This window comes from Benincasa hispida, unplaced genomic scaffold (assembly GCF_027475165.1).
Source record: "Benincasa hispida cultivar pf3 unplaced genomic scaffold, pf3_genome.v1.1 HicScf1217, whole genome shotgun sequence".
Taxonomy (NCBI): domain Eukaryota; kingdom Viridiplantae; phylum Streptophyta; class Magnoliopsida; order Cucurbitales; family Cucurbitaceae; genus Benincasa; species Benincasa hispida.
This window is the reverse complement of record NW_028325540.1, coordinates 1,445-29,071: the sequence shown is the minus strand read 5'-3', so window position 1 is coordinate 29,071 and position 27,627 is coordinate 1,445. Positions and strand designations below refer to the sequence as shown.

The 27,627-nt window shown below is 35.1% G+C and overlaps 1 protein-coding gene and 1 long non-coding RNA gene across 5 annotated transcripts; one reads left to right on the top strand and one right to left on the bottom strand.

The window, feature by feature from the left end:
- Positions 1 to 2,540: 2,540 nt before the first annotated feature.
- Positions 2,541 to 11,636, top strand: LOC120081478 (DNA (cytosine-5)-methyltransferase 1B-like). 4 transcript variants are annotated; one of them, XM_039036366.2, is made up of 12 exons: positions 2,541 to 2,791; positions 4,167 to 5,676; positions 5,951 to 7,454; positions 7,658 to 7,822; positions 8,647 to 8,851; positions 8,947 to 9,058; positions 9,258 to 9,405; positions 9,490 to 9,687; positions 10,206 to 10,484; positions 10,562 to 10,723; positions 10,870 to 11,088; positions 11,248 to 11,636. In XM_039036366.2, exons 2-12 carry the CDS (start codon positions 4,169 to 4,171, stop codon positions 11,395 to 11,397), a joined length of 4,650 nt encoding a protein of 1,549 aa, XP_038892294.1. In that variant the 5' UTR covers positions 2,541 to 2,791; positions 4,167 to 4,168; the 3' UTR covers positions 11,398 to 11,636. The 4 variants fall into 4 exon arrangements, with proteins under 4 accessions (XP_038892294.1, XP_038892295.1, XP_090165021.1 ...); XM_039036367.2 differs by having other exon boundaries at positions 2,576 to 2,791; positions 4,145 to 5,676; XM_090308895.1 differs by having other exon boundaries at positions 2,754 to 2,842.
- A 6,401-nt stretch (positions 11,637 to 18,037) lies between these two features.
- Positions 18,038 to 19,532, bottom strand: LOC150031450 (uncharacterized). The gene is made up of 2 exons (XR_016525813.1): positions 19,018 to 19,532; positions 18,038 to 18,845 (listed from the first exon to the last, which is right to left on the bottom strand). It is a non-coding gene; the product is annotated as an uncharacterized LOC150031450 (long non-coding RNA).
- Positions 19,533 to 27,627: the final 8,095 nt, after the last annotated feature.

Genomic DNA, 27,627 nt, shown 5'->3' with positions numbered 1-27,627 from the left:
AGCTAGAGAAGCTCTCCTAATTTGCAATGATCAACAATTCCGCATTTTAGAGATAATTCATCACCAAATAGAAGACTCCCCAAGACTCCAACGTTCGGTGTTTTTCTTTTCATATTCACCCAATCGAGAAAGAGAATCAGATGATAAGTACTAGAGATCGAATCACATCGCATCAATTCAACCTCAACATTAACACCGACTCAAGTTCAACTTCACGAAACACGTTTCTCGAGAAACCTCATGGGAACGGTGTTTATCATAACTTTTTTTTTAATGTTTTCTTTGAATAAAAATGTATAGTAAACGACTAATTTAATATATAAAAAAAATGTTATTTGGTTAGAAATAAACAAAGAAGTTATTTCCTATGGGGAACCTAATTCCAAGAAAATTTTTATAGTGATGAGAACTAAAATAGGAGATGGGAAAGCCTTCCTCATCCCCGTCACATGAACATCTCTTATAGGCTCACCATTGATTCCCATTATAAAATATAGTAAACATAATGAATAGAAATGAGATGAGTCATTTTTATTCTCATTGATAGATAATCTCTTGCGGGGGCCTAACACATGGCCTTTGTTGTATTTTTTTTCGTAATGTATAAATTTTAATTAGCATTAAATATTTATAAACAACATTGATTTATAACATTGAATTTTTTTATCAAATACGTAACATTATTAACCTAAGTGAAATACGACAAAGAAAAATAATTTCTTAAATATTAGATTTCTTTTCTATCATCGCTGTCAACTAAGTAACGGTAATTTCATAGTTTTATTTTATCGTATTTTTAATTATAAACTATCCGCTTTAATAAATTCAAAATGTAAAATTATGAAGAAACAAAAAAACAACTTAAATGAATTTAAAGCACCAAATATGGAAGCATATCTAAATATGGAAAGATCAATAAATTCTTGGAAATAATTCATTAAGATTCCTTAAAAAAAAAGAGAGAAAAGTTCATTTCAAACAAATTCAAATTCAAATGGATAATTTTTTTTTTTTTTTTTTTTTTTTTTTAAGAAAAAGCTTATAATTAACTAGTTATAAAGTAAAATATTTTCTTTTAGGAAGAAAAAACTAAATATTCACCGATAAACATTTACATAAATGATAGAGTTTGACCTCGAATATATAAACATAACCAATAATTACATTGAAAAAAAAAATATATTTAAAAGGAATCTTTAAAAATAGAAAAATAAGAACTATTTAGAAAAATTAATATTTTTTTATAAAGGCAGATAGAAATATATTAGTATCTATAATTTATAGAAACCGATAGAAATCAATCATTATTGATACTATGTGATAAATACCGATAGAAAATCTATCGGTGTGTATTTTTTTTTATTTATATAAATAATTTGATTTTTTTTATTTGTGAAAATTTTCCTATTTATAAATACAAATTGTTTAGCTATGAATTTAAACTTTTTCTAATTTTATTTTATTATTATTATTTTTTAAATGTAGGCTTTGATTCTATCATCTCACCATTTTAAAAGATGAACCAAACCAATATAAACATAATTTGATATATATCGCATAAAGTTAATGGCCAAAGTACGAGTATCCCTTACTTTCTCGCTACACGTCGTCTTTTTAATAACCATTCAATCGGCTACTCTTAACCATGGAAAAAAATTCAATCGAAGTTTCGAGATTTTGATAGTCTCACAATTTTGGTAACATTCGTTTTCCCCATTTCGACAAAAATTTGAGTTTTTTTAATTATTATTTTTAAGAATCAACCGCGTTAGCTTGTTTCTTCAGTTTTGTAATTCTAATTACATGTAATTGTATAGTTTCACGTGTTATTATCATTTTCAACGAAGAGCGAATCTTTTTCAACATGTTACTTTTTCTAATTCCAAATTTTATAGTTTGCCTTCAATCCAAAACTTTCATTTATAAAGAATTTGAAATTGAAAATAACAACAGAGATGAAACTACATTTATTTTTAATCTCATTCAAACTTTTTTCATTAAATTTTCACATCATTTCATCTCGAAATATTCATACTGTATTTTGTAATGATTTTTTCATTTATTTTTTTAAAAAATTTATGTTATTGCATCGATATTTATACAGACATTCACAATGCACATCCAATTGTTACTTACCTTGTATAAATGATGATTAAAATTCGTGGATTGTAGTCTAGTTAAAACCACAATCAAAGAACAATTTCTATCAATTTCCATAAAGTTTCCCAAAATTCCCATCGATAACGATATTTCCATAAAATCGGGACCTCGATATTTTGAACATTGCTCTTAACAACCATATATTCGAAGTTCAAAATAAGATCTTTAAATTATTTAGTGTATGTATCACTGGAAGAAATATATAAACAATAGAATCTATTATAAATAGAAGTCTTTCGATGATATATCACTGATGGATTTGGTTATATTTGTAATTTAATTTTTAGTGTTAAAAGCGTTAGGTCAAGAAGTGAGGTAGAATGCAATGTCATTAATGTTTAGGCGAAGTCAAAAAAGCAATTTGTTTGTGTGTAGAAATTGGAAAGAAAGAGAGTGCAGGCATTAGCCTTGAATACCCGCCAAGTGCAAACGCGGGAAGCCACACTCATTTCCCTTTTTTGTACTGAAATTTTGTTTCGAAATTATACCAAAATCCATTCCCCCTTATCACTATCCCGCCTTCTTCTTCTTCTTCTTCTTTCCCTCTTTCTCTTTTTATTTCTTTCAAATCATCTCTCCCAAAACCTCATTTCCCCCCTTTCTTCCTTCTTTGCCGCTCTACATTCTTCAGGTCAGTCCTTTCACCTTTTTCATGATTTTGATGGATCGATTTTGCATCTGGGTATCTCTTTTTCCCCTGAAATCACACTATTTAACCAACCAATTTTGTTGTCTTTGGTTCTTTTTTGGCAATGTAGGAGGTGGATCTGTTGTTCTTGGTATTTTTTTGCTTGTTTAACTGCCTATTGTTCTGTATTGTGGTGGGGTTTTCTTCCTTTTTGGATTTCTTTTGGCTTAACTCCAGCATTTGTTTGATACCCTGAAGCTGATTGGTATTTTGCTTTCTGGGTTTTCGTGGGTTTTCCTTTTTCTTTTTCTAGTTGTTTTCTACTATTTAGTTTAGCAAATCTATTCTCTATTTTTGCTGACGGCTCACTATAAATAAGTGGATCCTCTAAAAATGGCCGCCATTGTTGGATCCTCGGGCACCACCTTCGCTTCTTCTTCTTCTTCCTCCTCCTCCTCCTTTCGTTCTTCTTTTCTTTTCGCGGAATTAACCCATTTTGGTCGTCGTCGTCGTGTTTCTTTTGCTCTTATTCCTCTCTGTTCTCACAGAGGGAAGTTCATGGTTCACTCACTGGCTCAGGCGAATCAAGTGAACAACAAATCCTGCTCCTAATGAAGCCCCCCCCAGATGATTAGGACATTGAAATTATACTGCCCACTTGCCGACTTTTCTTGATCGTCTCATTTTTCGACTTGTAGCGGGTTTTGTTTGATTGGGTTTTCTTGAATTGAAGTTTAGGAATTACATTGTTGGTTTTTGTTTCTGGGTTTTTGAGATCGATTCGATTGGGATTGTGTTGATGCATTTTCAAATTTGGGTTACGAGGATTTAGTCTACTTGATGGTTTTGCATCGGTCTGTTTGTTTGTTTGATCGGCATGAATTTTTGAAAATGATATCAATTTTTCTATCAGTTTGAACGATATTTCAATGCTTCTGCTCCTTTTGTTGGAGTAGAGACAGCATGCATGGAGAAGGATCGGCTTGTAGATTCTACTTTACTTTTTCTGTTTTGCATTTTTTTGGCTTTGGTATTAATTTTTCGGTAAACATTGCGAAGTAGCTGCTTTTCTCGTCTCTGAACCAGACATATCAAGCTTATTTTTCATTTTTCTTATCTGATTTGTTGTTCACTTGATCTCCCCAAAAATGATAGTTTATATATGTTTTGTCTTTCTAGTGGTGAAATTTGTAGATATTTTTTAATATGCTTTTTGTGATTTCCATTTTTGCTTCATGATGGCCCTATACTGTTTGCTCAAGTTTGTACATGATGCTTCTACATTTCTGTCTAATCTGCCTAACGTCCATTGGAGTATTTTTACTGTTTCTGATTTAACCCATTTTCGTCAATTAGCTAAATGGATGTTGTATTAAAGGTATGGCGAAGAAGACTAGGAGCCAATTAATGGCTACATCCAATGATCTAAAGGAGTCGGACACGAAAAATGTGAAAGCAGTCAAACCGAAGCAGAAGAGAAATAGGTCAGAAAATGGTGAGCAGGTTGTTGGTGTTAGGAAAATGCCAAAGCGTGCTGCTGCATGCTCAGATTTTAAGGTCAAAACTATTCCATTACCGGAGAAATCTTCTGTTATTGAATGCAAAAGGGAGGTGACAGTGGAAGATGAGATAGCTGCAGTTGGCTTGACGACGTCAGGCCTGGATGATTCTCGGCCAAATAGGAGACTAACTGAATTTACATTTCATGATGAGGATGGAAAGCCACAGGCTGTTGAAATGTTAGAAGTAAATGATTTGTTCATTTCAGGTGTTATCTTACCTTTTGAAGACACCCCTGATAAAGAGAAGAATAAGGGCGTTAGGTGTGAAGGATTTGGGCGGATTGAGTCTTGGACAATATCTGGTTATGAAGATGGTTCACCAACTATATGGATCTCCACCGATGTAGCTGATTATGATTGTGTTAGGCCTGCAGGTGGATACAAAAAACTATACAATATCTTCTATGAAAAAGCCAATGCCTGTGTGGAGGTCTACAAGAAATTGGCAAGGACTTCTGGTGGGAATCCAGATTTGACATTGGAGGAATTGCTTGCTGGAGTAGTACGCTCCTTGAACAGTAGTAGAAATTTTCCTGCTGGGATGTCTGTCAAAGATTTTATCTTCTTGCAGGGGGAATTCATATATAATCAACTTATTGGTTTAGATGATACATCCAAGAAAAATGACCAGGTTTTCACAGACTTGCCTGTGCTTTGTGCCCTAAGGGATGAAAGCAGAAAACAAGGGAACTTGCTACCAAATGCAGGCTCGTTTGATGGGTCCACAAATCTTGGTTTGAAGATTAAAGATGGAGAGCAACGCAATCCTCCCAATATACCTGGATCTGGAGCCGAGGAAGATGAGGATTTGAAATTGGCTAAGTTGCTTCAAGAAGAGGAGTATTGGCGATCCGCAAAGCAAAGAAAAAATCAGCGTTCTACTACTTCATCAAACAAGTTCTACATCAAAATCAACGAGGACGAAATTGCAAATGACTATCCTCTACCAGCCTATTACAAAACTACAAAGGACGAAATGGATGAGTTTCTTATCTTCGATGGGGATATGGATATATGTGATCCTGATGACCTTCCTCGAAGCATGCTTCATGACTGGTCCCTTTACAACTCTGATTCCCGGCTTATTTCTTTAGAACTCCTTCCAATGAAACCTTGTGATGATATTGATGTGACAATATATGGGTCGGGGATCACAACTGCTGACGATGGTAGTGGTTTCTGTCTTGATGCTGATACTAGTCAGTCATGTTCGTCTCAAATGCAGAACACGGATGGGATTCCAATTTATTTGAGTGCAATAAAGGAGTGGATGATTGAATTTGGATCTTCAATGGTGTTCATATCAATTCGCACTGACATGGCCTGGTAATATGACTATTTAACCTATTGCATTAGAAGACAAGTTGCTCAAAGGATCATATACTCTTCATATTTAATTAAAAGAAAAAGAAAAATGTCTTTCTTAAGAGAAGTTTTCTTTCTTTCTTTCTTTAGGAGAATATGCATGGAGAAATACTAAGTAGTAAAATTCTGTACTATTTGCAAAGTATGAAAGTTGTTGCTAATATTGTGTCTTCGCCTCTTCTTACACAAGTTCCATTTTATCATAATATCTCCTGTTCCCTAATTGTTCCTTTAGGTATCGATTGGGAAAGCCGTCCAAGCAGTATGCTCCATGGTATCAAACAGTACTAAAAACTGCAAGGCTTGCAATAAGCATTATTACCTTACTGAAGGAGCAGAGTCGTGCCTCAAAGCTTTCTTTTGCAGTTATTATCAAAAAAATTTCTGAATTTGATAAGAACAATCCTGCTTATATCTCTTCCATCCCATCGGTTGTTGAGAGATATGTGGTGGTACATGGACAGATAATACTGCAAACCTTTTCTGAATATCCAGATGATATGATCCGGAAGTGTGCCTTTATAACTGGGCTTAGTGATAAAATGGAGGAAAGGCATCATACCAAGTGGTTGGTAAAGAAGAAGGCTGTTCTAAAGCAGGAGGCAAATATGAATCCAAGAGCTTCAATGAAACCTGTAACTTCGAGAAAGGCTATGCCTGCTACTACTACTAGATTGATAAACAGGATTTGGGGAGAATTTTACTCAAATTATTCGCCAGAAGACTTGAAAGAGGCAGATAATAATGAAACAAGAGAAGATGAACCGGAAGAAGAGGAGGTTGAAGACGAAGAATCGGAAGAGGTTGAAGAGGACGATGGTCAAGTGGATTTGAAAGCCGAGGAATCAAAACCTGTAGTAAAGCCTGCTAAGAGGAAGCAATCTGATGGAAAAAATAAATGGGATGGTGAAATAGTAGGCACAACAAGTCAAGGCTATCCTCTTTACAAACAAGCCATTGTCCATGGAGATTTGGTTGCTGTGGGTGGTTTTGTGTCTGTGGAAACGGATAATGTACATGACTTGCCTGCCATATATCTTGTGGAGTACATGTATGAAAAATCCAATGCAAGAAAAATGGTTCACGGTAGACTGGTGGTTAGAGGATTGGAGACTGTTTTAGGCAATGCTGCCAAGGAGCAGGAGGTCTTTCTTACCAATGATTGCCTGGATTTTGAGTTGAATGAAATTAAAGAAAAAGTGGTTGTAGAGAGTTGCATGAGGCCTTGGGGACATCAACACCGCAAGGCTAATGTCAAGAAGGATAAGGCTGATGAGGAAAGAGCAGAGGAGAGGAAACGTAGAGGACTACCTATGGAGTTCTATTGTAAAAGCTTATATTGGCCTGAAAAAGGTGCTTTCGTTTGTCTTCCAAAAGAGACCATGGGCCTGGGAACCGGAGATTGCCATTCTTGTAAACTAAAGGAAGCCCAAAGAGATGACACCATGAAGTTGCATTCTTCTTTGACGAGCTTCACATATGGGGGAGCTGACTATTCTGTTAATGATTATGCTTACTTAGCTCCTCATCATTTTGGAACTGATGAAAGAGGCATTGAAACATTCAAGGGCGGAAGAAATGTAGGCCTCAATGCTTATGTTGTTTGTCAATTGTTGGGCATTGAAACATCCAAGGGCTCAAAACAACCTTGTCCAGTATCAACTATGATCAAAGTTAGGAGATTTTTTAGACCAGAGGATATTTCAGCAGAAAAGGCATACTGCTCAGATATTAGAGAAGTAAGTACTTTTTCTAGACCTATAAAATTTGGAATAGCATGGGATTAGTTCTTTATAAGCAATCAAATTTACTCCTGCATTGCATTTGGAACTCTATTTTTCTTATTTACTGGATTACTGAATCTTGCTTGCTTTCTTCTGACATTTGTTTGTGGACTTTCTTCATTGTTATTAATATTAGTAGCACTTGCAATTCTTTTCAGCTGTATTACAGTGATGAAATAACAATGAAGCCTGTTTCTGCTATAGAAGGAAAGTGTGAAGTACGGAAAAAGCAGGATATCCCAGCTGCAAACTGTCCTGCTATCTTTGATCACATCTTCTTTTGCGAACATCTCTATGATCCAGAGAAGGGAGCTATCAAAAAGGTACTTATTTCTGGTGTGAATTTAAACAAAATAATTGATCACGTGAATTCCACAATAGGATGAAAGATATTGGATATTGAATTTCAAGGAAGAGAACAATTCTACATATGAATAAAAGTTGGTTCTAGCTTTGGCCTTCTACGATGAGGTGGCTAATTCTTGATTTATGTTAGCTGAATTAGAGAAGTGAGTTTCTCAATTAGTTTCACATGTGCTCCATGGTTGCACAACTTTTCCCACTATGGTAGGTTCACCGGACATACTATGGAGGCTGGTGATAAATCTCTTCTTTAGTCATGCACAACAGAGTGTACAACGCTTGGGAAAGATCAGAATTTTTCCCACTCTCAGCCTTTACTTTCTATACTGAGTCTGACAAATGCCTTCCTTAGATACTCATGTTCAATATTCTCTCCCTCAATCATTTCTTTTCTACTAAAATCTTGTCAACTGGTTACAAGAGTGGACTCACCCACTAACTTGTGATCGCTGCTCTAAATCAGTGGACTAGCATCAATAGTCAATGCTTTCTCAAAAAACGCATTGACTATCAGGCATCAGCTCAGCTGGAAGAGTAGCATAGTCTTATGCTGTGACTTTGCTGTGATTTCTACTGGATTTCTGAAATTTGTCAAATTATGTTTGATACTAATAGGTTGGATCTTGAATGGGATAGTGCTTAAGTGAAGTTTGTAGGCATCCCTATCACCTTCTGCTTTCACATTGACCAGAACGTTTCTTGAATTTTACTTTTCTTCCCTGAATGTTTAATATCCTTTTAATTTAATTTAATTAATTAATTATTATTTTTTTAAAATTTTCAGTTGCCAGCTAATGTGAAACTAAGTTCCTCTTCCGAAAGGCAAATTAATGATGCTGCACAAAGAAAGAAAAAAGGGAAGTGTAAAGAAGGAGAAATTATACCTGATGAAACTGAGAGCAAAAAAGATATGCCACTTGAAAATCGTTTGGCTACTCTGGATATATTTGCTGGATGTGGGGGCTTATCTGAGGGTCTGCAGCAAGCAGGTAACTTCAATTTTCTGTCGTTACTAGCTTGAGTAAAAACTAAACTTACTTTTGATGACTGACCTCACATTGTGGGTAATGTGCCTTTTTTATAGGCGTTTCAGTTACCAAATGGGCCATTGAATATGAAGAGCCTGCGGGTGAAGCATTTAGTCTCAATCATCCAGAGGCATTGACATTTGTAAATAATTGCAATGTGATCCTAAGGTGAAGCACGGATGAAAATTGTGCTTAAATATATATATTTTTTCTATTATTGGAATTGTCTTATTTTCCTTCCAGTTTTGATTGTGCACCTTTGGCGTTCTCAAATGAGCTGTATACAGTTTTCATGCTGAGCCTTGTTTCTGCTTTTACAGTTTACTTTTGGCTCTGATTACTTTGTGTTGTATTGATTTTAATGCAGGGCTGTCATGAAAGCATGTGGTGATGCAGATGATTGTATATCAACTTCTGAAGCCATTGAACTAGCAGAAAAACTTGATGACAAGGAGATCAATAATCTGCCTCGTCCAGGACAAGTTGAATTCATCAATGGAGGACCTCCTTGTCAGGTATGGTTAACATCTTCCATTTCACATTTAGTGGAGCATGAGATATCCAAACCTGTTTTTGTTCTAATATTTTTCTGCATACAGGGTTTTTCTGGAATGAATCGTTTTAATCAGAGTACTTGGAGTAAGGTCCAATGTGAGATGATTTTGGCATTCTTATCCTTTGCCGAATACTTTCGTCCAAAGTATTTTCTTCTGGAGAATGTGAGGAATTTTGTTTCATTCAATAAAGGGCAGACTTTTCGCCTTACATTAGCTTCACTTCTTGAGATGGGATATCAGGTACTTGCAGTTTTCCAATTTTGTCTCAGTATAAAGCGAAGTTCTTGGTTGGCTGCAGCGTTTCTTTATTCATAGTTGAGAATGTGATGGAATTAATAGAGGATATATTAGTCTTTAGATAGGGAACGGTAGTATTTGGGAATGAGAAAGGAGGGTATTGATTGATTCAGTTAACCTAGTGAGACTGTGAGAGTGCTCAAAAGAGGGAGGGTCCAAGTATGTCAAATTACTTAGTTCATTTTGTGGTTTATCTTTTATAATGATTTATTTGGATTCTTAAGTTCTAATTTCTTCAATGAAAGCATTAATTTATGAGAAGTATGACAAATTTTCTTCAAATTTCTGTTAGGAAAAGTTTGTTTGACCTGTATGCTACTCACGCATTGCTTGATTGCAACAATAGGAAATTTTTTTATCACTTCGTTATTTGTATGCTGCACAATTTGTATCCCAGTTTCTTGTGTTAAAAATGTATATATGGGCTTAAGATTTATGTTTTATTCATTCAATTATTATAGGTAAGATTTGGGATTCTAGAGGCCGGGGCATATGGGATCTCTCAATCTAGAAAACGTGCATTCATATGGGCAGCGTCTCCCGAGGAAATTCTACCAGAATGGCCAGAGCCAATGCATGTCTTTGGTAGCCCGGAGCTCAAGATTTTATTGTCTGAAAATACTCGGTATGCTGCTGTTCCTAGTACTGCAGGAGGTGCACCTTTTCGTCCAATTACTGTCAGAGATACAATTGGAGATCTACCAGCTGTTGGAAATGGGGCTTCTGTGACAACAATGGAGGTGATTGTTGTTTGCCTTTCCTGATGAAGTATGTATGTTCTGTTATCTTTCTGCTGATCAGTTCATTTCTGATGCAGTACAAGAGCGAACCGACATCTTGGTTCCAGAAGAAGATTCGAGGAGATGTCCTTGTCTTGAATGATCATATATCAAAAGAAATGAACGAGCTAAATCTTATTAGATGTCAAAGAATTCCAAAGCGCCCAGGTGCTGATTGGCGCGATCTTCCAGATGAGAAGGTATATTCTTTCTGATGATGGAACCACTTCTAGTTTATGAATGTATTCAGTATCCAACATTTGGAGAAAATGTTAGATGGATTGTGTACGTATACTTGGCTCCATCTTGATCTTATTCCCTCCTTTCTCCCATGTTGTGTCATCAGGTTCGGTTGTCAACTGGACAAATGCATGACTTGATACCCTGGTGCCTGCCCAACACAGCCAAGAGACACAACCAATGGAAAGGTTTGTTTGGCCGGTTGGATTGGGAAGGGAACTTCCCCACTTCAATTACCGACCCACAACCAATGGGTAAGGTCGGAATGTGTTTCCACCCTGAACAGGATAGGATACTTACCGTCCGTGAATGTGCTCGATCTCAAGTAAGTTCTCACTTCCATTCTCTCTTTCATCAAATGGAATCCTTACAATTTAGCAAAAAAGAATTTAGTTAAAAGAAACATTGTAGGCTATTATAAGCTTGTTACATGGAAGGCTGGCAATTGTTGTTAGATGCCAATGGGTGTGTTGGCTTTGTGCAGGGATTCCCAGACAGCTACAAATTTGCTGGTAATATTCAACACAAACACAGGCAAATTGGGAATGCTGTTCCTCCTCCTTTGGCATATGCTTTGGGGAGGAAACTCAGGGAAGCAATAGAGAAGAAAAGCTCCAAATCAGTGTTGAGTTGATTTGATTGTCTATTTGAGCTTGTAATTTTGTCTTTGTAGTTTTAGCTTCTCCACATCTTTCCTTTGTACATCATTACCTCAGGTTTCTTCAAATTTTAAACTACAGGGTTAACCAAGTCAGTTAGATTTCAAGAGAATCTCTGGCTTTGTTATGTCCAAGAGAACATTATTTCACTCTAATGTATTCCTTGCTGTATAGCTTGGCTAATTTATCATATATTTGCCCATGTTATCCTTTAGTGTTTGCCTACCTTTTAAACATTTGTCTTTTATTGTAGTTGTATATATATTGAAATAGAATGGCTAAGTACATGTTTTTATCTTTATGTTGTGGGTACTTATGCAATTTAGTCCTCCATTGTGTAAAAAGTTTCAATTTAACCCCTTATACATTAACTTTTTAAAATTTAGTTCTTTATTGTTGGTCAATGTTAAAATTGATTGATAATAAACTTTTAGGATATTATATTTGAGTGTATCAGCAACAATTTAGAGGCAAAACATGTTATTTTATGGGAGAAAAATTAAATTTTCTAGAAATTTCTTATAGGATCTCTCTTTTAGATGCATTTTATCTCTTTTAAATTTTAGTCAATTTACTAAAGTATATCTGATATAGCTAATTGTGTTACGGTGGATGTTTGCTAAAGAAAGAATCGACTGATCGAAGTCGTTTGGTTTAACGGCTTGGTTTTTCCATATTCTTTGTTCACTTCTAATTGAAATTTCCTAAACAATAATGACTAGTTTGAAAATGGAACTAAAATATTAAGAACTAAAAACTTATAATTAGTCAAATAAAAATAGGTTGGCATATTATTATTATTATTTTTTTGAGTAGGTAATATTATTATACAACAATAGGAGGATCTCACAGCTCGGGATCAAGGTACCATAGCAACAAAGGAACAACAAAGATTGAGCTCTTAATCGAACAAGAGATCAAAAGCCATAGGAAAAGAAAACTGAATGACCGTCTAGAGAAACAGTCACGAAACAAAGCAAACTCTACAAATCGAGGGCAACACCCAAAAAAACAAAAGGCCGAACACAATAAGGAAGAAATAACATTAATGAAAACTAGAGAAGACCAAGATCAACCTGCCAGGAAACAACACGAGCACCAACCATAGAGACAATAAGATGGAATAAAGCAGACACTGTCCTTGGACGACCTCCATGCAGCCGATGATTCCTCTCTTGCCAGATATAATAAATAGAAGCACACCAGAAGACTTGAAACAATTTACTTCATACCCCTTTACCCGTTCCCACTCGACAAACCCAACTTAGCTCGACATCCCACCCAGCCACCTGATGAGACAACCCCAATAGACGCAACACATTCGACCATACTTCTCTCCCAAACTCACACTCAAAGAATAAATAATCCCCAGACTCCCAACCCCCCACACACAAGAGACACACATAATTAGACGAAACATTCCACCTCCTAACCCAATCTCGAGTACCCAACCTATCCCGCATAGCTAGCCAGACACAAAAAGAGTGCCGAGGAATACCACTCCCAGACCACAGAAGCTGCACCCAAGACACCCTAGGACAACAGTGACGCAAACTCTCCCACACACTCGCAATAGAAAATCAACCATTAGCACTCGGTACCCACACCCAATAATCCTCACCACTCACCCTAGGCTCCACTGTCTGAATCAAACCCCAAATCTCACGCAACTCACGCGAAACAGAAGGTCACCTTTAAGCCCCCTCTCCATCCAGAAAATTTGATAACTGCGCCTCCCTACTACTCGCCGCATCAAACACCACCCTAGGACCATATATCTCCAAAATCACACCTCCAATTTTAGTCATGCACTTTAGTTATAGTACTTTAGGTTTCATTTAATTTGTTTCGGTACTTTTAAATGATCCAATTTTAGTCATGTACTTTTAATCAATCTTAACAATAATTAATGAAATTAGTTAATTGTTGATATTTTGAGAGGACAAAAAAGTCTATTAGCATTCCTTTTATAAATTTCAAAATACTCAAGGGTTTTTTTTTGGTATGAAAATTATTATTATTATTATTATTTAACTCATTTCGACAAAAAAATTAAATTTAAAATTTATCAAAAATATAAAGATTAAATTTAAGATTTACTAAAGTAACTAGAATTCGAGAAGATTTCATATTTATTTAAAAATGTTATTTGAACTAAAGTTTTAAATTCCACCGTTGATGGATATTTTTGAAAATAAGTTGACAAAATAATTTCACCTTTCCAATTAAGTTAATTCTACTAATAATATTGGGATCATACTGATGATATTTTGTTTACGCTTTGTTTTCATGTTTTTATATTTTGTCTAATATTTTACGATAGATAGGAAATATCAATTCATTTTTTTTTTTTATGTCAAATCTATGGATAAATAGAAACATTTTCTTGTTTTTATATTTTGTTTAATATTTTACGATATATAGGAAATGTCAATTCATCTTTTTTTAAATCAAATTTATGGATAAATAGAAACATCATCATATCGATAAAATTTAATATTTTAGAATTTTGGTTGTATTTAGTATTTTACTTGAAAATACTAAAAGAATTATTAGATTGGAATTTTTTACCCTCATAATAAAGAAAATTGCAACGGGAACCAAAAAAGTATTAACAAATCTTGCAATGTTTTCTAGGTTTTCAAATATAGCAAAAAAAAAATTTATATATATGAACTCCATTTTTTACCATTTCAATTTAAGCTCTTATATAACTAATTGTGTTATGCTGGATGTTTGCTAATCGAGCTAATTCAATACCAAGGAAATATTTCAAAACACCAAGATCTTTTAGTTTAAATCTCTCAGACTTTTCAATTTATCAATTTATTCAAGATCTGTTTGAGTAATTATAATGTAATTGACATAAACTAGAAGAGTTTAGAAATTGTTTCCATATACTCGAGCAAATAAGGGTCTGCATTCGATTGATGAAAACTAATGGAGATTAATATGTTAAAACCCTAATGCCACATTATAGTTAATAGTAAAAAGACAAAAATACTCATACTTAAAATGCCATAAAAAGGATAAAATTGAAAAAATAATAAAATCACATAAAAATTATTAAATAAAGCATAAATAATAATTTGATGCCTTGAATGACTTATATACAAGTTTATCGGCATGAACAATCTCCTCCTCATGCCCGTCCATATACACTTCCTCATATAAATCTCCGAGCAAAAATGCATTATTTACATGAGGTTGTAGAACTGACCAATTATAAGAAAAAGAAGTATACAAACTGTTACTAATTTGCCATAGGTGAAAAAGTTTCAATAAAATCGTGTCCTTCTTGTTATGTATATTCTTTGGCTACAAGTATAGCCTTATACTTTTCAATCGATCCATCAACACGATGCTTAATCTTGTATATCTACTTGCACCCTATGTCATGCTTGGATAGCGGTAAATGTACTATTTCCCATATGTTATTTTCCTCCATTGGTTTGAGTTCAAGTTTCATAGACTCTCTCCAATTATCGATGGTGGAGCTTGGTGGTAAAATTGAGGCTCATATTGAGCTGAAACGTCTAAAGAGAAACACAAAAAATCTAAAGAAAGGTTATGATATGTAACAAGATCATGTAGAGGACAACGAGTTGATAATGGTGGCAAAGGGGTTTTATTAATAAGCCCATAGTGGTAATCTTTAAAATAAGATAATGGTGCTTTAGTGCATGTTTGAGAGTAATTTAAAAATGGTTAAAATCACTTTTATCATGTTCAAAATCATTCCAAACACGACTTTAATCACTCAAAACTAATGTAATATTTAATTTTACAAATTCGAATAGAATTTTCATATCATCAAAATTGATTTTGAATGATTAAAAGCACGGTTAAGAGTGATTTCGAAAAGAACAAAAGTGATTTTTGATTAGTTTAGAATCACTTGTGAACATGCTTTTAGTAACGCGATTTGTGTTTCAAGGTACAACTGCAGGGGAAAAGGAAGCATTTCGAGAAGTAGAAAGCTATAGCATTTGCTCAATAACTGCAGATTATGTAGGCAAAGAGGGAATATCAACATTAAATGGTTGAGGCAACTACATTGGGAACAAAGTCTCCTTGTTGTGAAACAGAAAATTCCTTCCTGGAATATAACATCTCATAGAAATGAAGCTTTTCAATGTAAAACATTCGATATGCTTTCATACATGGAGGATATCCCACAGAAACAGCTGGAATAGCCCTTCAAGAGAACTTAGAGCGGCCAGTAGATAATGTGAACACAAAACATAAGCATAAAAAATTCTTTAATGAAGAATAATCAAGCACCTTTTCATTTAGCAGTTCATAAGGAGTCCTCCACTAAATGATACATGATGGTATGCGATTCATAAGAAATACATTCATTCCAAAAATGTAAAGGAACTCGAGAATGAAAATACAAGGCTCTTGGTAATATTCAAGATGTGTTGGTTATCAAATAATAGTTATGATGCATTATCTAAACGAAAGATTTTTAATTTCTTTCCATGTTGAGTTTCAGCATACTGAAAAAATTGGGGTACAGTGTTCAAAACATCCGGCTTATTTTCAACACAAACACCCAAGTAAATCTACTATGTTCATCCACAGTAAGGAAAAATCTATGTCCAATATGTGAGCGTGTAGCAAACGGGTCCCAAATATCAGCATGTAAGAGGTAAAAAAACTAAACTAGAATGATTCTGATGTGACACAAAAGACACCTGCTTTTGTTTAGCTAAAGAGCATGTAGTATCTGAAAGAGTTAAATAACACGCAGCGGAAGTATCAAGGATCCATAAGCATTCAAATTCACTAATTTTGGCAGAAACTAAAGCATGCTTTTCTAAAAAGAGGGTTCTAAGATCATACCTTTGAAGAACTCTCCAAGAACTTGATTGTACAGCAACGGTCTTCACCAAAGATCACTGTGAACCACCTCAAGATCTTCTCCACTATCCTCTTGGAGTTTTAGATAGAGTTGTGGGACTCAAGAACAACTTGAATGGATGAAGAACAGTGAAGAACTCACAACAACCCAATTGGAAGAACTCTTTCTTCTCACAGAGATCTCTCAAAATTTATGTATTAGCTTTTTTCAAATCACTCCAAACTTCTTTATTTATTGCAGATGAACATGCAAAGAAGTGAATTGCATGGCTTGCAACTCATGCTTGGAGTATTAATGAAGAGAAGAAGATGGGCTTTTTGTGAGCATGAAGAAGGTGATAATGGAAAAACAACATTTTCCATTTTGTACCATGCAAAACCGATTTTCAATTTTCTTTTAAAATCAAAATTTGATTTCAAAACCATTTTGATTAATAAAACTGAAAAATGATTTTCTAAAATTAATTTCATAAATTAATTTAAAATATAAATTAATTTAATATCAAATATTAAATTAATTTTTGCACAATTAATCATCTTCATATATTTAAATCATATTTAAATATATATTCTCATGTTCCGTTTAATTTGAACGTTTCAAATTAATTTCTCAAGCTACTCTAAAGCTTAACCATTTACGAGCTAGTAGGGAGACCTCGCGGACCTACAGATCATGGGCTCCAACGATTCGAGATTAATTGGCTAAACTCATTAGTCCGATCTAACCTCCATTCGTTAACTAATGGGACACTCCACTATAGCTCATAGTTGAACTTCCCTCACTGTAGATATATTATGTCCACTTAATAACCATAATCAGTAAGTCGATCCTTCACAGCTTGTTCGTAATCACAACTAGGTCAAAAATACTATTTTACCCCTGTGAATACATCTTGTTCCTTAAGTTCATGCTGACCCTCTAATGAACAATTTTGATTCATAATCTCTATGAATCAAATTCTTTCTCTATCATGAGAAGACGAGGCCTCGATTGTTCAAGACCTGGAATCAGTACTTAAGAGAACAACCTATCTGCTAACCCTAAATAGGGTGGGAGTGAATTCCATCTTGCAAGGCTATGTCCCCAACTATTCATCCAATCTTATCCTCAAAATGATAAGCTTATTGAGCAGTGCTATCGGACTACTCTCACCATTTGCAGATCAAAAGATAATCCCGAACAAACAGAAGTTCATAGCTAGCTCAGGATTAAGATCGAGTTAACCTAGGTTATATGATAAATGAAATAGTCAGTTTTAACAGTAAACAGTTGTTATAAAGAAAAGTGACTATTTTCGTAGTCTAGTCTATAGGCAAACTCATTGCATAGGATGCCCCCACTCACATGTCTCAACATGAACGATTTGTAGATCACATCGTTTGTAACACCGTACAACTTCTTGTAACAACTACAGAGTGGGCCGCATTCAATAATGTTACTAGGATGGGATACCCAATTTCATCCATATACTTATTAGACCATTTAGGCTATATACTGTCAACTTGATCCTGTTTGTCACTACATAAGGTTACAACATTCAGACTATAGCCAAGGATGCGTTTATTGGATTTTCATAATAAGATGCAAAATCAACAAGTCATTATTATTGATAAATAGAATGTTTAACACGAACTACGAGTTCTAGGATATTCCCAACAATATCTATATTAAAGGATTCGATTAGTAAAACATTCTTTAAAGCAGTAAGATGAGAAATGGAGGGATGACCCAGCTTTGAATGCCAAACATCAACAGAAACAACATTAATGTTGGATTATGGTTTTATCAAAGTAGCAGCAAAAGTGAATAATTGTGGGTTTAGTTTGTTGGTATAGTTAAGTTGTTACATTTTTGTAGGCTAGAATATATGGGTTATTGAGGTTTTTATGTATCCATTTATGGGTATTCTTCCATATATAAATAACCCTTGTATTTTACCTTTTAGATGTACAGAAATACAAAAATATAGTGATATTTTCTATATTGTATCAGAGACGAAAGGAAAAATTAGGGCATTGTTGTAATTCTTCATACAGTACAATATGCTCCCAGTGCCGCTGATCTGCTCCCAGCATTGCTGATATGCTCCCAACGTTGCTGATCTGCTCCCAGCGTCTCTGACCTTCTCCCAGTGTCGCTGGCCCGTCTATGCTCCGATCCAGCCTCACCACACCATCGCCTGCTCAGTCTTAGATCCACGTCGCTTATCTACCATGTCGCCACCGCTTTAGTTGATATGTGCAGTTCAGAGATCGCGAGAGCCTCACCACGCTGTCGCTTGTTCAGATCCAAACCTAGCGCACCCGCCTGCACCGATTCAGTGTGTTTGCCTACCCTGACCTAGCGCGGTCGCTTGCCTCAATCTGGCCACCCATCTGACCTGACCCGCTCTACCTACTTTAGATCCAGTGCCTGTCTGCCTCGACCCGACAAACCTACCTGTCTCGATCCGACGCACCCACGTGACCCGACCCGGTGCACCCGCTTCAGATCCAACGCTTGTCCGATTCAACCTTTTAACCTAGAAGCCGTTCGTCCTCCCCTCCATTCATTCTTCTTTGTAATAGACAAAAAATACATATTTTATCCCATGAGCAGCAGAAATATTGTTCCAAATTTCAATCGTATTTGAACATTAACAATTATAATCAAGAAACAGAAACATACGGTCATGCATAAAGTGAAATTACAACATGCTTTACTAAGATTAAGGGAAGAACAAACATACCTTTGAAAACTCATCTTCAACACCTTTTATCACGAACGTTCGTTCACAGCAAGACGACAACACACGAACGCTCGTCCACCATGACCGCAACACAACACGATCAACAAAGAAATCGAACACCGTGATCTCCAAGATCACGAACACAACGGACTCCACACGAACACCACAAACGACCTCCAAATAACCTCGACAATGTCGAATTGAGTATGACACCACCATAATGGCTACCTTGGTATTCTCGGTGTGAGAATCTAGAAGTGTGGGCTCTGTGTGGACTTGGTTAGAGGACGAGACTGGAGGAGAATAATCGTGTAAACGATTGAGCAAGTGGGAGATGGCAGATGTCTATCGTATAGACGATGCCCAATTGTTTAACAAAAGCTATACGATCGTTTAGGAAATGCTATGTGATCATTTAGCTAATCGGCCAGCTGAGTGTCTATCGTATAGAAATACTCAACGATCATATAGTCTATCCAAGCTGTCTTTTAGCAAATCTAATTTACTTGACAACCTTTTTGTGAGAACTTTTCCGAGAATGAAAATCTCAAATCAACATTACTAAATTTAGGAAAAACATTTTTCCTTTTATTTCATGGTTACCATGAAACCACCAATAACCTCCCACTCAATTGGTTATTAGAGAAAAAGAGATAATTATCTAATAATTAATATTATTATAAATATATATGATAACCAACTTACCATAGTATATTTATAACCTATAGTTTTAATATTTCATCTCATGAAATATATAAACCATAGCTCTTTTTCTATTTCATGGTCCTTAATATAAATCTCATTTACATTAATCCTCCACTTGATGTATCTCATACATCATACTGATCATATCATATATAATCGAATTACCTCTTGTCAATTTGAACATTTCAAATCAACACCAAGAACTTATCCTCAACTTGAATCCATTAAGCTACCAAGGGGACCTTATGGATCTGTAGCTCGAAGTTCCAACAGTACGTGAATAACTGACTAAACTCTTTAGTCACAAGATCCACCATCTGTTAATTGCCAGGCACTCCATTAAAGACCGACAGCTGAACTCTCCTTACTACAGATATATTATGTGTCCATCTTAACAAATCAACAGTGTGATAACCCTTCACAGATCGCTCGTAAGTACAACTCGGCCAATAACCGTTATGCCCTTGTAGTTACATCTAACTCCTTAAGTACCACTGATCCCTCTAATGAACATAAGTCATAGTCCTACTTGACTGAGTTCTCTCTTCCAAAGAGAAGCTGTGGCCACTATGTTCAAGCCCCGAAATCAGTCTTTAAGGGAGCAATATATCTACTTACCCCTGTTTCGGGGAAGAACTGAATTTCATCTTGTGTAATTGAGTTCCCAGCTCCCGAATTAGACAAGTCCTCAAAAAGGTAGACATGTTGAGTTGAAAATCTGGACACTCTCACCCATACTAATCAAAGGACCACCCTCAAAGGCAGAAGTTCCCAAAATACTCAGGATTGAGGTCATGTCACCTATGGTCGTTTAGGTGAGATGTAAGTCTCCAGTATCAACGACGTTATATACAGAGACGAATCATTTCGTGGTCCGATCTTATACAAACTCTTTGTATAGGACATCCCTGCTCGCATGTCTCCACATGAATGGTTAGGATCTACCATCTGTAGTAGTTTACAACACTTGCAAACCTCTATAAAGTGGGCCGTATCTGTAGTATCACCAGGATCAGGAATCCCTCCTTAATCCTTATACTACAGACATATTTAGGTTATCACTTAAGGCATGATCCACTTGTATATCTCATATACATGCTTAAGTTTTCAAACAATAACCATGGAGCTTTGTTTATTGGATATGAGTAAATGCCAGATAAAATAACTCTTATTTTATTCATAACAATGTGTATATTACAAATAACGAGACTCCGAGAGAATTAGGACACCAATCCCAAAAACTTGATTGCACCAACTACATTACTTGGGTCTATCAAATGAAGAGTTTCTTAATTGGTCGCAAGCTGTGGCGAATTGTTACTGGGGATATCGCTCAACCTGTCAAAAGTGCCATTGAAGAAGATAGCAAGTTTGTTGAAAGATTAGAGGATTGGGATAGTAAAAATCACCAGATATCATATGGCTGGGTAACACTTCCATCCCAGCCATTCATTCCCAATTTGATGCGTTTTGTCACACCCTCTCCCAGAAACCCTTTCTATCCTAAGAGAAGATGTGAAGACAGCTGATGCCAACCCTCTTATTACACAAATTGTCAAACCTCCTCCCTCTACCTTCACAACAAAAGCTTAAACACCTTATAGACAATTATAACATTTAATTTCTCAAACAAACAACCAAAGCAGATAAAACAAATGCCAGACTCATACATGTAAACCATAACATGATCAACTACAAATTATGTTCCCGTCTCAAAACTAGTCTAGGTCCCTAATATGTACATGAAGGACAACCGTTAACAACCTAAGTTAACTTCACTTCAACCCTTGAATACTGAGTGGCAGACTCGTAGAACAGCTACCCTCTAGGATGTTGACTGCTACTTGGGAAAAAGAAAACATTGGACAAAGGTAGCTATTAGCCCAAAGAGTGACTACTTTAAAACATACTTATTGAGCAACGTTAAAACATCAAATTCCTTTAAACATTTGGAAACTCTTCAAACCGTGCTACAAAGCATCGTTCACCCCACTTTTTCGCTTACATCTTCTCTCACCGTATGATTTTGGCTCTCGTTTTCTCTCGTTTTTGCTCTCGTACCTAACTCGTCATCTCACATCTTCATCCGAGCGTTTGGCCACCTTTTTGCCAGTCGTTTTTACACATTTTCCATCATCGTTGATCTTGAAAGGTATGTAATTCTTCTCCTTGAATGCATGTTGATATTCATTTTGGATTCTCGCCGATCGTTTAGGGTTCGCGCCTACTATTTGTTAAACGATCTCTCAACTTTTGTTATATGACCGTGTATTCATTCTCAAGAGATTGCTTAGATAATCCTAGGCGAGAATTTAGTAACTAAAATATTAATTTTCAATTTCTTTTGATTTAATTCAAAATTAATCAATTCCAAAATTCAATTTCTAAAATTGAATTGAAACCTGAAAATTAATTTGATTTTAAGTAATTAAACAAATTTAATTAATTAAATAATAATTTAATATCATATATTAAATTAACCAAATACCTAATTTTAAACATGAATCGTATTCATGTAATAATTATTTAAATCAATATTTGGATATTTTAAACTCTCCAATTACGTTTAGTTTTGATAAATTAAACGTTAATTATATCAAATATAATTACCCAAACCCTAATTTGAAATTGAACAATTCAAATTCAAATCCTAATTTAAAATTTGAATACTTTAAAATAAATTTCTGAAATGAATTTGAATGCTTCAAATTCACTCAATTTACTAATTCAAGATTTACGAGCTAGTAAAGGGGTCTTATGGACCTAAAGATCATGAGCTCCAACGATTTGAAATTAATTGGCTAAACTCTTTAAACCGAATTAATCAATATTCGTTAACTACCGAGACACATCATTATAGCTCAGTAGTTTCACTCTCCTCACTGTAGATATATTTCTGTCTACTTGATTTAACCATAATCAGTAAGTCGATGCTTCACAGGTGTTCGTAATAACGGCTGAGTCAAATGCTATTTTATCCTCGAATTTACATCTTGCTCCTAATGTTCAATTGATCCTCTAATGAACATATGGTTTTTGATCCAATCACTAAACCGAGTCCCTCTCGGGCTAATGAAAGGGTGAGGTCCCTTGTTCAAGACCTAGATTCAGTACTTAAGAGTCGAGTAGGTGTGAATTCCATCTTGTACCTTATGTCCCCAACTATCTACTCGGTCTTACCCTTGAAATAGAAGGCTTATTGAGCCGGTGTTGTTGAGTTAATCCTCACCTATGAAAATCTAAGGATAATCCCAAATAAATAGGAGTTCATAGTTAGCTTAGGATTAAGGTCGAGTTACTTAGGTCATCGATTTGAAACAGTCAGTCTTAAATAGTAAACTATGTTATAAATTAAGAATGACTTATTTCTTGGTTCGATCTTATGCAAACTCATTGCATAAGATGCCTCTGTTCCTCATGTCACTACATGAATGAATCAGGATCACTTCATTTGTAGCACTTTACAACAAATTGTAACAACTATAGAGTCGGCCACATTTGATAGTGTTACCGGAATAAGACACCCAATCTTATTCATATACTATAGACTGTTTTGGCTATTTACTCAAACTTGATCCATCTTTATGTCGCCACATAAAGTTCAAGTATTCATATAATAGCCATGGATTTTTAGTTTATTGGATTTAGTATTTACAAGTGCAATTTACCTATTCAACAACAATTTTATTGAATAAACATCAATAACATCTTTATTGATAATAGAATATGTTTTAACATTACAAACTGCAAATTTTAGGACATACAACCCAACACTTTAAACGATCGATTAGAGACATAAATAATCGTTTAGAAAACAATGTGCGACTGTTTAGTGGTGTTTACGTGATCGTTTAGGTATTTGTAATACAATTGTTTAGTTGTTTGTTATACGATCGTTTAGGTATTTGTAATATGATCATTTATTGTTTGTTATGCGATCGCTTAGATATTTGTAATGCGATCATTTAATTATCTGTTACACGATTGTTTAGGTATTTGTAATGCGATTGTTTAGTTGTTTGTTATGCGATTGTTTAGGTATTTGTAATGTGATCGTTTAGTCGTTTGTTACACGATCGTTTAGTCGTTTGTTATCCGATCATTTTTTTTTATGTTACATGATTGTTTATTTATTTGTTATACGATCGTTTAGTTTTTATTATGCGATCATTTACTTATTGTGGTAATGTATTGTTTCAGGTTGCTAAGATGGCCGTCCCTATTGAGAAATATTTCCCTGCTACAATTTCTTGCCAAGTCCACAAAACTGCATCTGTTATTAAGAATAAGTTGACAGAAGAGTAGATGATAATGTTTAGAACAATGGCCTTTAGTCCACTGTTGGATGTAGATCCTGTATTTAATGGGCAATTTTTTCACCATTTTTTGTTGAGGGAGGTAATGGATGCAAACCCAGATGTTATATCATTTAACATATTGGGGAAGAAGGTCATATTCTCCCAAGATGATTTTAATCTGATAACTGGGTTGTGGCCGACCAAGGAAATTGTAGACAGTGAAACAAGCCATGAGAGACTGCGACAACTCATTCTTGGACCAAAGAACCCAAATGATAAGGATAGTTCTTGCAAGGACGTGGAGAATGCATTCGAGAAGTTCACTTTTACAAACGATGAAGATGCTGTCAAGGTTGCATTGACATTATTCATCAAAACGGTGATGATTGGAAAAGACAAGAAAACCCAATTTGATGTATAGACATTTGGGATTGTTAATGACCTTGATGTCTTTAGACATTATGACTGGTTGTTTATCTTTTTGAAATGTAGGTTGAATAGTATGAAGACTATCATGCATGGTAAGAAGGAGGCATGAGACAAAGAAAGCAGAAATGCTCATCATGCCTCATATATTGTATAAAGGGATTTGCACTTGCATTCCAAGTATGTACTTTCATTTCCATTTGATTTTAATCTGTGTATTAATATTGATGTGTAACAAAAGCAAGGTTGCAGTTCATATTATATGTTTGGGCTCACAAAATTTTATTTATGTCAAGTTCATAGCTACCAAAGTCAGCAAGGCTGCAATTCCTAGAATTCTTAGATGGACTTGTTCTCATGGTCCATCTTATAAATCATTGAGTAAGAATGTGTTTCAGCTAAAAAAAGTAAGTAACCGATCCCTTAGTAATTCTTGGCATCTATCATAGTTTCATGCATTCTGACTTACTCATTCACTTATCTACAGTCTATTGTTTTGACGAGACTTATACCGAGCGTAGAGGAGATAAGGTATAAGGAGGATCAGTTGGAAGGAAGAAGGATTAAGAAGGTGAGCTATGATGTTGAAGGAAGAAGGATTGAAGAGGTTGAGGAGGTTGAGGGGCATGATCACTCTCTCGATACCTATGAGTCTTTCAGAGGGCATGATGGGTTAGACCAACATGTTGGGGAGCAAGAAAACCCTTCATCCGATGAACCCCATGTTGGTGAACAAGAGCAACATATAACTAAGCATCGTGCCATAAAGCCCAAATCACGTAGGCCAATTCAGACTTACTAGAGAAGGGTAAGAGGGGACATGATGAATTTGAAGGAACTCTTTTGACAGAGAACATATGAATGAAAGCGGATCGTCCAAATCCCATTTCGATTGAACACATACATTTACAGTAAAATAGACATATTATGCATAAGACATAAATTACAACATGCTTTTGAATAAATAAACAAGAGTTTAGAGATTATACCTTTGAAGAAATGTTCTTCAAGTAAATCTCTCGAACTAGCTTGTTCATAAATGCGTCAAACAAGTCATGAACTCTCCTCGATCAGCAGCAACTAAACTTGAACTGAAAAGGGGACACTACCACTTAGTGACCTTGGTATTCTTGGTGTGAGAATCTAGGATTGGTGAGCTCTGGCTAATTTTGGTTAGAGGGGAGTTTGGAGTTGGAGGAGAAAGACAATCATTTAGAAGAAAAAGCTATCGCATAGATATATCTCTTGATTGTGTAGAAAAACGAGTCTATCACATAGACTTTCTTACTTGATTGTATAGTCTCTCAAAGAAATCATCTAGAAGATCTCTATCGAGTAACTCTGATCATTTGGAATAATAAAATCATATTTCACATATCCCATTTTTTTCCCCATAAAACCAATTAACTTCCCAAATAAATATGATCACCAACTTATCACATTATATTTATAAATTATAGTTTTAATATTGCATCATATACAATATATAAACCATAGTTCTTTTTCTCTATTTATGGCATTTAATATAAATAATATTTATATGAAATTTAAAAACTATGAATCTTATTCATAGAAAATATATTTGAATCATATTCAAATATTTGTTCCTATAATTATACAATAATGTATCAAATACATTATATCAATTATATCATATATAATTGAATTAATTGAATTATATTGTATATAATTAAATTCCCTCTTATTAATTTGAACATTTTAAATTAATCCAAAAACTGATTCTCAACTAAATCCATTGAGCTACCAAGGGGACCAAATAGACCTGTAGCTTAAAGTTCTTATAGCACGTGAATAACTGATTAAACTCTTTAATCACATTATCCACCATCCGTTAACTGCCAGACACTCCACTAAAGACTGACAGCTGCACTCTTCGCACTACAGATATATTTCTGTGTCCATTGGATATAACCAATCAACAGTATGATGACTCTTCACAAATTGCTCGTAAGTACAACTAGGCCAAATTACCGTCTTACCCCTATAGTTACATCTAACTCTTTAAGTACCACTGATCCTTCTAATGAGCAATAGATCATAGTCTCACTATGACTAAACCCCTCTCGGGCCAATAGAGGGTGTGACGCCACATTGTTCAAGACCCAAAATCAGCCTTTAAGGGAGTAATTTATCTACTTACCCCTGCTTTGGGAAAGAAGTGAATTTTATCTTATGTAGCTGAGTTTCCAACTCTTCAATCAGACGAATCTCCAAAATGGCAAGCTTCTTGAGTCAGCGATCTGGCCACTATCACCCATGCAAATTAAAGGACCGCCCTCATAGGCAGGAGTTCACAACTCACTCAGGATTAAGGTCATGTTACTTATGGTCATCCTAGTGAAATGAAAGTCTCAATTACGAACGGCGTTATATAAAAGACTAAACATTTTGTGGTCCGATCTTATACAAACTCCTTTGTATAGAATATCCTCGCTCACATGTCTAATACATGGATTATCACAACCAGATCATTTGTAGCACTTTACAACATTTGTAACAGCTACAAAGCGGGCCATACTCGTAGTGTCACTAGGATAAGGTACCCAACATTATCCATATACTACAGACCATTTAGGTTATCACTTAAACATGATCCACCTATATGTATCCACATACATGTTTAAGCTACAACGATAATCATGGATGTTAGTTTATTGGTTTGTGATTAATGCAACTAAAATATCAAATATTTCATAGACAGAGTGAATAAAATATCAAATATATTAATCATTGAAATGTTTGTTCATACACGGTTTACAAACTACAGGATCCTACGAGATTTAGAGCATCAATCCCAACAGAATCGTCAAATACCCAACATAAGTCCTTCAAACATCGTCATTCCAAATCATACAAAGTTCTTAGGGAGGAAATAAAAGAAGTTTGAAAAGATTTGGTGAACCTGACTACCATGGTGCGTCAGATTGGTGATACCTTTATTGTCCAACATCACCTGATGGGCCAACAACTCAACGAAATAAAGCTGCTAGTCCAACGTCTATATGAGGTATGTGTACATATAATCCTAAACGATCGTTTGGAATAATCATGAACGATCACGTAGATAATTCTAAATGATTGTTTGGATAATCCTCAACGATCATGTGGATAATCCTAAACGATCGTTTAGGATTCTCCAAACGATTGCTCAGGATAATCC